General features: G+C 38.1%; 1 protein-coding gene across 1 annotated transcript; it reads right to left on the bottom strand.

The window, feature by feature from the left end:
- Window positions 1-1,269: 1,269 nt before the first annotated feature.
- LOC104210210 (ABC transporter G family member 14-like) lies at window positions 1,270-4,086 on the bottom strand. The gene is made up of 5 exons (XM_009759047.2): window positions 3,854-4,086; window positions 2,964-3,720; window positions 2,467-2,643; window positions 2,169-2,356; window positions 1,270-1,973 (listed from the first exon to the last, which is right to left on the bottom strand). Exons 1-5 carry the CDS (start codon window positions 3,977-3,979, stop codon window positions 1,329-1,331), a joined length of 1,893 nt encoding a protein of 630 aa, XP_009757349.1. The 5' UTR covers window positions 3,980-4,086; the 3' UTR covers window positions 1,270-1,328.
- Window positions 4,087-11,563: the final 7,477 nt, after the last annotated feature.

Genomic DNA, 11,563 nt, shown 5'->3' with positions numbered 1-11,563 from the left:
AACAGCTTGCACATGTCTTTACTAAAGCTGTATCTGCTGCAAAATTCAAGGAGTTTATGTCCAATCTTCATGTTCGTTCCTCACCTTCAGATTGAGGGAGGGTGACAAGGATATTATTGTAATTAGTATTGTACGCATATGTTGTAGTTAGTTTCATTGACAGTTTCTTGTATCTTAATATAAATAAGAGTACTTCTAGCCTCTTAAACTCAAGCAGGCCTTTTGTATTTTAAAATTCAACTTTCCGCACCAAATGGAGCTCTGCCTCTTCCGCCGCAGTTTAAGAAAATCTTCATCTGCCTGCTGATTATGTATTTTCTCACGTCAACCTGTGATTTAATTTACTGCAGAAGTAAATAATTAATGTGCGCCATTTGATACGATGGAAGTAGTCATTTTCTACGAAAATCTTTTCTATGATTAAGTCCTATATTCGTGTTTGATTACCATAAAATGTTGGGAAGTTATTTTCTTACAAACTTTTAATTTTATATCGCTTCATCCAACCAATACTTATATAGCATTATCAACCTTTAATACTTAAAATTATCCATATTAATTTCTGTTACTTTTCTTTATGCTTGGATGTTATAAGATCTCGGGCAAGAAGAAACTCATTATTGGGGAAAATTGTGTTCCATTACAGCTCAAGATATTTGTTTCACTTTGCAAGTGATGATTGAAACTTTACCAACCATTCATTCAAAAAAAATATAATGTAATTTCATGCAACTTGTTGCAATAAAACCACTTTGCGGTCACAAGAATCCATTTTTAACAAGTTGGTTATGATGTTCTAAATAGAACCCCAAGAATTTTTAGGGAGAGGCAGAAATTGAATTTGAAATCAAACTTTCTATATTGCTATTATAAAAATCACCAAGAATTTATAATTTATATTTATAATATAAAGAAAGGGAAAGGCACTGAGAGGAGAAAAAAAGCTAATTTTAGTGATCTACACAGGTGCTGTCTTTATATGGTCAATGCACTTGCAGAACTCATTAATTTATTGTACTCTTCTTGTTTCAGAGACCCCACTCAGATTCTAAATCTTGCTGTGTGCACCATTAATTGCTTTTTCTTTTTGCTGGGATTAAAAATGAATCTGTTATTTCCTTAGAGGATATTTATTCCGTTCAAAATGTTACAGATTTATTTTCCTAAGTCAGTTATGTAAAACATTGCCCTAACATTCGAATTCTTGGTGTAATGTATATGATCAAAATCTGGCAATGGGATCATAATCTAAACCTAACATTATTACTATGTTGTTGAGGAATTAAAAAAAAAAAAAAAACCTTCCACTTTGCTCTTGAAACACGTCTTCATCGTACACGATTGAGTGCTAGATAAGCAACAAGCCGATATCCCACTAACATTAGAGCCATGATCAATACATCCATCCACATATTGTTCAGACCTACTGATTTTATTGCTGGGAAATCTGCAACCCGGCAATAAACGCCTTTTGAACACTCGTAGTAGTCCTTGTCCTTGTATTGCACTCCTAGTAGCAACTTGTAGCAATAGTAGCTGTAGCTCAGATATTTTAACCAAACTATGAATGGGGGAATTTGCTGAATGTAATATCCTCCAGCAATTAGGAAGACTAAGGTCGTGACGGATGCTAAAGTAGTCGCCTGTTTCACATCCATGAGCATAGCACCATAAGCTAGACCGAGACTCTGAGAGACGAGTACGCTGTAAAGGACTATTAGAAGAGATAGGATGAAGGTGGCAGGGTTAGCTTTGAGTCCACCCATCCAGTAAAGGATGAAGGTAAACGCTGTCGGTAGTGCCAGTTCTATGGGAAGATCTCCTACAGTTTTGGCTAGAAAATATGATGAGAGTCGGTACATTCCTGATGATCTCTCTTTGATGAGCATCCTTCTTTCTTGAGGAAAAGTGAAAACTGCATTGTAGAGTGGATAGAAGCCCCAGAATACCGCGAAGAAGAATAACATTGCAATCTGCACAAGTCAAATAACAAGATTATCATTATTAGCAATTGCATTTTGCTGTTTTTCAATGATCTGAAATTAGTGTAGCAACTCAGAAATGGTTTTATATTCAAAGAGAACATTGTGTTGACTGTAAATGTGAGCTACCTAGCGTAAATCTTGAAACTTATTAAAGATAGCACAGGTGAAGAGATAAGATCTTACTCTGTCTTCAATGTGAGATGTTGGAGTATGCCACCACAATAGTCCTGCAAGAAATGCTACACTTATAACTTGGAAGATTCTAAGTCTATTGAAGGTCTCGTATCTTCGCTCCCTTAGCCCCCTTAGTAGCAGCACCTTAAATTGATAGCCCCAACTTGTGCACCATTGCTCTGACTTCACACCATTTTCTGCACGAGTAGAGGGCGATAGAGCTGTAATTAGTCACTAATTAGAGGTAGATGAAGAATTTGATATCAGTTAAAACAATCCCTTTCTTCACTGTGGAGTGGAAACTTACTTGTTGAAACATCCTTTTTGTAACTGTAATTATTGGTGTCTAAACTGCATAGCTCAGTTTTCAACCTAGTAGAAATGGTCTTGTCATATGCAGAGATGAGAGCTTCTCTCACAGATTTCTTCTCCTGTTCAGGGTTGTCACCTTGCTCAATTGCATGCTTGGAATCAGGTCCAATTCCTGAAAATTTAAACATAGATTTCATAAAAAGATGTTTGATACCATATACATGATTTTTAAATGTCTCAATCTTTTCCCTCTGTATGCAGTATAAGTATTTGGTCAAAAAAGGAAATTAAGGAGAGGATTTCATATTGAGATTGATTAATTAAATAGTAGGAAAACTTATGAGTGGGACTCTCTTTTTACTCTACTTGCATAAAGTTATAATAATTACCATTGCTTATCACCAAGGCTAGTGACTCATCTGACTTTATCAAAACCAAAATCAATGATGAAACTATGAACCTTTGAAATTTATTTAAGAATGTTTGAATTACCATTGGCGAGATCGAGCAAGAGATCAGCAGGATTAATAGTGATGGATGTGGAAACACCAACAGAGGAGAAGTATTCCAAGGCAGTAGATGCAGGACCATAGTAGATAGGGCAGCCCTCAGAAAGCAAGACTACCTTATCAAACATATGGTAAAGCCTACTAGATGGTTGGTGGATTGTAGTGATCACAGTTCTGCCACCGTTCGCTAGGCGCTTAACTGTAGTTAGAATCCTGAGAGCTGTAGTAGAATCCAAACCAGAAGTAGGCTCATCTAGCAATAGTAAACTTGGGTTGATTAGCATTTCTTGACCTATGCTTACCCTCTTTTTCTCCCCACCTGATATCCCTCTAAATAATGGTCCTCCAATCATGCTGTTTCTACACTTGTTTAATCCGAGCTCCGTAATAACATGCTCCACATGCTGTTCTTTCTCCTGCTTGCTTAGGCTTTGGGGAAGCCTAAGCAGAGCTGTGAAGAGGAGAGTTTCTGTTACAGTTAGATGAGGATATAGGATATCGTCTTGTGCCACGAATCCAGTACTACGTTTGATAGCTCCAGAGAATGGCTGGCTGTTGTATGTAATTTTCCCTGATAATTTGCCCGAAAGACGGCCTCCTAAAGCTGTTAGGAGGGTAGTCTTTCCACTACCTGATGGACCTAACATTGCTAGCATCTCTCCTGGGCACACAATACCCGTCACTCCATTTAGTATAGTTTTCTCTTTTGTGCTTGTTATCTTGTAGACTATCTCTTCAAACTGCATAACATATTGAACACATCAGCAATATAATACTAATGAATAAGTATAGAATACTAATTTACATGTTATGCCAATAAATTGGAAAGAAACTACATGCTATGACTCAATTTTACTAGTTAGGAAAAGAGACCTTCAAAGTTATGGGAAACAAGGCCCTTTGAGTAAAGGACTCTGAGTTCATCGATGAATTAGGCGAATCTACCATCAATTCAGTGCCAAAATTTTCTGCTTTTGGTGCTACACAGTGAAGAGGCATTGGCCAAAATTAGTTCAAAGAGGCAATACTTTAAGCACTGTGTTTGGTTTTAAAGGGAGAGAAGTTATAAGAAGGGAGAGAAGTTAAAGAGTTGCTTTTAACTTGAGTTTCTCAAAGAGAAGTGGACAACCATATAAATATATAATTAGAGAAAGACACAGGCCCTATTGTGTGTGTGTTAAAGTTTTCATGATGTAGGCCTATCTCCCCTTTCTTTCCCTTTGTGGGTTCCCAGCTTTTTCTCTTAAAGTAATCTAACGCTTTCACTTGATCAAATTATTTAAACGATTTGTAACACTTCTCAAGTTTATAAAAGTTTCAAGATACGCTAATTATAGAACTAAATTATTATTATTATTATTATTATTATTATTATTATTATTATTATTATTATTATTATCTTGCCTATAGTGAAATATATATATATGTGTGTATGTATATATATATACACTTAAATAATTGGATATACAATTAGGGAAATATTAATAATTTTAATATTATTAATTATTACAAGTGAATATCATTAATTTCTAGTTTAAAAAAAGAAAGAGAAAAGGGCCTAAAGCCCATGTTGGGAAACAAAAGGCTTAAAGCCTTAAGCAAAACAGAACTTGGTTTTATTTAGTCACGTAGAGGCAAAAAGGCTTAAATTCTCTGGAAAAGAACGAGAGGTCTAGGAGCAAGAACAAAACAGCGTATCGGTCATTGAGAGCTATTTCGCAGGACCTTCTTTAGGCCACGACTGAGGTAATTCTTTTTACGGAATTGTAAGCTATAACATCATTATATACTAGAATCTAACACCCTAATAAGGTAAATTCATAGGAAAGTTTTACAAAACCTCAAGAACACCCATCAAATACGAGTTAAGTTTTTGGTGTTAATAGATAAATTCTTTATTTTTATTAGATTGCTATGACGAGTTAAGGTTGTTAGAGGCAGTAAAGGATGTTAGAACAAGACTTCACCCCAAAACTTAGAAATTTAGAAGTTGAACCTAAAGTTCTTAGAGTTGACAAAAGATTAATGCTTTTGGGAAGTTGGGTACTTATTGTGACTTATCATTGTAGTATTTGATCGTTGAGTTGATACAAGAATTGGAACTTACATTGTTGCTTGAAAGGAGAAATTGAGGTGAGTTGATACAACCCTTTGCTAAAGTGGTTTAACTCACAAAAGCACGCACACAAGGTATTTGATGAATTGCATAAAAGAGTTAATATATACTTAATTAGAGTAGTAAGTACCTATTAGCTTAGAATTATTTACTAGCTAAAGTTTAGATGATTATTTGGATATATGTGCATAAATTTCAGATTTTTATGCTATTCTTATATGCCATTTTCATGTTGAAAATTCTTGAAGGATCAAGAACCTTTATAAATAATTTTGAATGTTTATTTCATTCTTATATCATGCCTTACATTTAAGGATACCAGTATGAGTATGTATAAAAGATTTAGACTTGAAAAGTTACAAGAAGTTTTAGAAAGAAAAGATTTTTGGGAGTATCCTTTATTCTGAGAAGGGGTTATCGTCCAGGCCTAGGGTCCTGACCAAGGCGTTGACTTACTGAAACTACTTGTGCCAAAGTAGGGAGCACACGAGCTGAGGGTCTCGTTGCTGATAATTTACTTAGTCATGCTAAGGTATGAGACATGAGCGCTGAGAACTATGAAGCAAGTGGCACCTCGTGGATTGGGCCTATTCGATCAGGTTGGGATCGAACCCGTGCCGATCACACGATGACTGAGACAGAACTAAGTCAAGATAATTGGAACTCCCAAAGTATAAAGTGAAGTATTTTTTTTATAAGAAAGAAAAAGAAAAGAATTTAACTTAGAATATTCATAAACTGCTATTATGCAATTATTTAGAATTATTCTTATAAGCTTTATGTTTTACATGCATTTAGAACCTTTGCTCATAATGTATATGTTATTAAAGTTTCGCCCCCTGTTGTTGAGACTCACTAAGTACAATGGATGGTACTGACGTTCTCTTTTAGGAACCTACGTTGGTCTGCAGTACAACGTAGGAACCGAATTTGCAGGCGAGCAGGCTACGAGTTAGGACTTCCTTCTCTTCCAGTGCTATTGGTGAGATCCGCTTTTGTTCGTGGAGTATTCCTTAGAGTCATCTTTATTTAGTTATTTCTTTGTTACTTAGAGAATTGGCCAGAAAATCTCATGTCTTGAGCAGTGCGTCAGTTTATTAGTAGAGGCTTCATAGACATAGTCGTTGGGTTAAGATTCAAATGTTTTTGATAATAACTTAGCAGTATTTCATTGGTTACTATGAATAAAGTTTTGGAGTTGATTTATTTAAATGTTTAAATTAATCAAAAGTATTTGGTTAGAGTATTGCCTTGTTGAATATAAAGTTTGAAGTTATAATAGATTTGATAAGCAGAGATGGTTCGCTCGGTCTTGTTTAGTGATCGAGTGTCGGTCCCGGCTTGTTCCGGAAATGGGTCGTAACAAACTTGGTATCAGAGCCTCGGGTTTATGGAGTCCTAGGGGTCTATGAAGCCGTGTTAGTAGAGTCTTGTTTGTGTGTATGAAGCGCGCCATACTCATAAACAGGAGGCTGCAAGCATTTAGAAAAAGTCTTTTTTTCATACTTTAGATCGTGTAGTAGAGTCTACCTCTAAGAAATTATCTAATTTATTCGTTTCTCCAAAACTTGGAGAAATGACTCGTACTGGCAACTCTGACACCGACACTCAGGATGCTACTCAAGAAACTATCGCTACTATTTTGGCTAAAAGTAGAACTAAGAAGGCATTGACTTAGAAAAGGAGGGGAAAATCCAAGGGAGTCCAAGTACCCCCGGTTGAACAAGAAGAAGGGGTGGAGCATGATGATTCAGTACCTCAGGATCTAGTACCGCCCTCAACAGCAGCTCAGCATAGGCAACTATATCTCCCGAGATGGACCAGAACGAGAGAAGAGATGAGATTCCACCTCAATCAAATAGACAGAACAATTCTGAGTCCTCAAGAGTGAATGCATATTGAAGTTGAGTCCTCCAGTGTTCCATGGTTCTATAGTTGATGAAGATCCGATGTTGTGGCTGGAAGGTGTCAAGAAAGCCCTCCTAGTGATGAAAGCATTTGATGATAAAGCTGTGGAGCTAGCTGCTTATCGTCTTAGAGATGTGGTCGGCGCTTGGTTTGAGATGTGGGAAAAGGAAAGAGATGAAGATGATGGTACGCCTACTTGGGAAGAATTTGAAGAGGCCTTCATGGCTAACTTTATCCCAGAAGAGGATATGGAAGCTAAGGCTACAGAGTTCGAACAGCTCAAGCAAGGGAATAAAAGTGTGCAAGAGTACTACATGGAATTGATAAGGTTAGCTAAGCACACTCCTCACATGGTTAATACTGAAAAAGCAAAGATTCGCAGGTTTGTTGGTGGTTTAGCTTACCACATTAAGGATGCAACATCAGCTGCAGCAGTATGGATAAAAGCCTTCTCCTCTGTTGTGGGATTTGCCAAGCACTTAGAAAAAGAAAGACAACTAAGGAGAGAAGAAAAAGAGCATAACAAGAAAGCCTGGACAACGGGCAGGTTTAATGGTGCATCCAGCAGAGGTGGAAGGGATTCCTCTAATAAGGAGTCATTAGCACCAGCTCAGTCCAGTCATCAGTCAGGCGGTGGGTCTTCCTTCAGACGTACTCATAGTTATGAAAATCAGTCTCGCCAGAATCAGAATATTAGGACATCTTCCTCACATAGCCAGAGTCATGCTGAGCAACATTCACACTGTCACACCTCCTTTTTACGCACCCGCAAGGGTACAAGGGAGTTTTTTCCAATTAAAGGACAATCGAAACAGGATTGGTTTATTTATTTCAGAGTCGCCACTTGGGAGATTTAGGGTGTCCCAAGTCACCAATTTTAATTCCGAATCGAGGAAAAGAATGACTCCATATTACAGTCTGCGTACCAGAAATCCGGATAAGGAATTCTGTTAATCCGGGAGAAGGTGTTAGGCATTCCCGAGTTCCGTGGTTCTAGCACGGTCGCTCAACTGTTATATTCGGCTTGATTATCTGATTTTATACAAATATGAACTTATGTGCAAATTTTAACTTTTAACCGCTTTTATCATTCACTGCTATTTTATAGGACTTGCAACGTCGTGAAAATATATCTCGAACCACGTTACATCAATGCACCCGTGGTTATTGACATATCTCGACTCGGTTGAGATTTGGATTTGGGTCACATAAATGTGCACCCGAATTAAGGAGAATAAATTATTAAGACGCGCCTAAAGTGACTAACGTATTGTTATTTTGGGGAAGACCGTAAAATTTGCTAAACGGTCTGTCCCGGATTCTGAGTATTTAATACATATATTTTGTGAGGGCCCCTCAATTTGTCCCTTTTGTTTGGCGAGGCTCGTCTCATTTTTATTTTTTAAAAGGAATTTTGCGACATCATGGACACGCATCTCGAACCACGTCACAATCAATGTACCCGTGATTAGAAACACATCTTGAATCCGTCGAGATTTGAATTTGAGTCACATAAATGTGCACCCGAATTTAAGAAGGTAAAATTATTAAATACGCGCTTAAAGAGGCTATCGCGTTATTATTCCGGGAGGGTCGTGAGATTTGCTAAACGACCCACCTTGGGGACTGAATGCTTCAATATATACATTTAACGAGGGCCCCGCAATTTGTGCATTTTTCTTTATTTTTGTCGAGGCTCATCTCGTCCTTATTTTAAAAGGATATCCTATAACAACTACGTTTCTTGTCGCGTTTGTCTCTACTAATAGAAAACAGAAATAGTCCTAGTTAATTACATGCTTATAGGCTTATTTATAGCAGGATTCAAAATGCTTTTACAAAATAAGTAAACGTGATTACGCACACGGACAGCTGATTGAACATTACGGGCCCAAATCCAGCTCATGCGGGATGGGCCAGACCTGGGCCACTGTTTGTTCGATGCGGGCCTGCTTGGTCTGTTTTGACCTGGGCTCGACCTTCATGAGGTTGAGATTGCAAGCTTTGTATTCTTTGTCTTAACGTGTGGTTTACCAGTTATATGAGACAATTTATCAGAAGAGAAAGAGCTTAGCTAATAATGTACACTTTTCATGCTTGGCATACATTACAGAATATACCACACAATTAAACCAAATCTAAGATTCAACCTACTGCATTGGGAATACTTTTATATACCAGCCTGTATATACAAACTAACGTTTAATTACCCTACAATTGATATCTACTAGGCATGCAAACTGTCTTCAGTATCCAAACAACACTGCAAACTATCATGCATTACATGAGGTTTAACATAACAGTCTATAAAAAAAAATCTTCAGATCTTCTCTTTTGTATTCATGCTCAACCTTCAAGTTACATTGACAATGTTCTAATCGTGTACCTGGTATAGCCAAGCAAAAGAAGAAAGGAATGATCAGCTGAGTAGTATGCAACAAACACAGCAACAGCAGATACACAGCAACAACACAGCAACAACAACCAGCCAACAATGATGAAGCTCACGAGCAGTCGAGCCACAAACAAACAATCCCAGAAATAGAGTAATGAACCAACAGAAACAACAGAGTATTCAGTGTAACCACACCAGCAATTCAACAATCACAAGCAGCTCAACAGGCAACCAACATCAATCGGCCAAAAAAAAGCTAGACCAACATGAACTCTTATGTAATTTTCAGACAGTGTTTGGTTACGATATTCTAAGACTTTATGTTTCTTGTTTTTTCCTGAAGACTAAAAATGTCCAGACTTTAAGAAAATCCTTTCCACATGCTCCAAAAATCTCTCCAAAAAATCCCCCCTTTTCTCAATGGAAGGTCTGCCTCTTTTATAGCCTGAATTTAGCACTTTACAGTCTGTGTGACAACTCAAAATTCCCCCTCCCTGCTGTTTTTTTTCCACTCAGCTATTTTAAATAAACAGACTCCCATGACATCCCTGACAGCCCCCTTTTAACATTTATTAAACTAAAACAGGCCATGGGCAGCAAGAATATAATCTGACAGCATGTGCTGTCAGACTATTTTAATCCAAAAGGGCTTTATGCACATGTTGTGCACAAGTGCACATGCCCTCCAATTCTAACTGCAACTAAACAAAATCAATCCCTTTATATTTCTAATTCAAATACATCAATTGTAAATAGCTATAGTCGATCTTCAATTTTGATTCAAGCAATGTTCAACGAGACAAATCAAGCTGTTACCATTCAAACAGCTAAAACTATTTAACGACATGTATCGAATCGACTATACTAATTACAACATACACAATCAAAGCCAAGGATTAGAATCAAACAGTATCAGCAAGGGGTCAGATTGCACATGTCAATACAGAGGTTAACTTGGGGATTGATTACTCAAACAGTTTCAATTCAGTAAGTTATGCAGTTCACATACACACGCATTATCAGTGAATGAGGAAACATTTGATCAAATAACAGAGGTCCAGGCAAGGTGTGAGAAAACAGTTGGTAAAATTCAAAACACAATTTGAACAAGATGTTTGGCCATATGAATAGACCTTTAACACACACACGAACTGGAATGAAGAAGAGAAGACAAACTTACCTTAAAATCTTTGAAAGAAAAGATCAGAAAAATCAACTTGTGTTTGAACAGACCCTTCTCAAAGTTTAACGGACTTTAATCGAAGTGTTTCTCAAATGAGAAACCCTTCGATTAAGGTCCATTAGACCATAAACTCTTGGTTCAAACAGGCATGGAACAGGCATGGAACAGGCACGGAATAGGCACGAGGAACCCTTAATCGAAGTGTTTTGAGAAACACTTCGATTAAGGTCCATTAGACCATAAACTCTTGGTTTAAACAGGCATGGAACAGGCACGGAACAGGCACGAAGAACCCTAGGGTTCGAAACAGCAGATCTGGGATTCGTGTTTCCCTGGTCAGATTCGGACCAAACCAAACATGGTTTGGTCACGAGGGAGGTTCGGGGACTGTCTAATGTGAAGATGGTGAGGTTTGGTGTAGGTCAGAGTTCGACTCGAATCTTCAAATGAAGATTCGAGACGAAGGAAGGTGATTCGAGGCTAGGGGGTAACAGATCCATGTTCAGGACAGTGAGGTGGTCCTAGGGTGTTCAGAAGGTGGTCATCGGCGTTCATGCCGCCGGGTTCTGGTGAAAGGGAAATCAGGGCGGCTGCTAGGGTTTGGGGGGTTTCAGTGTTTGGTGAAGACGATGAATGGAGGGGGTTCGAATAGGGGGCGTGGGGTACGATAGAAAGCTTATATACGATCTAGGGGTTTAGATCCTGGCCGTTGGATCAGATGAGATCTATGGCTAGGATCTATTCACTTAGGGAAGATGGTGTCGTTTTGGGTTTGATAGTGGGTGAGACCGGGTAAGGCTGGATCGGGTCAAAATTGGACGGGTTTAGGGGGGAAGGCCTGGGTCCGTTGGATCTTAGGGTTGGACAGTTCAGATTAATTTGACCGAAACGGCGTTGTTGAGGTGAAGCGATCAACCTGATCAGGACCGTTTGTTTGAGTCAGATCAACGGCTCCAATAAGGACGTTGATACGGCGTCGTT

The sequence above is a fragment of the Nicotiana sylvestris genome, chromosome 8 (assembly GCF_000393655.2).
Source record: "Nicotiana sylvestris chromosome 8, ASM39365v2, whole genome shotgun sequence".
Classification (NCBI taxonomy): domain Eukaryota; kingdom Viridiplantae; phylum Streptophyta; class Magnoliopsida; order Solanales; family Solanaceae; genus Nicotiana; species Nicotiana sylvestris.
This window is presented reverse-complemented; position numbering and strand designations above follow the sequence as displayed.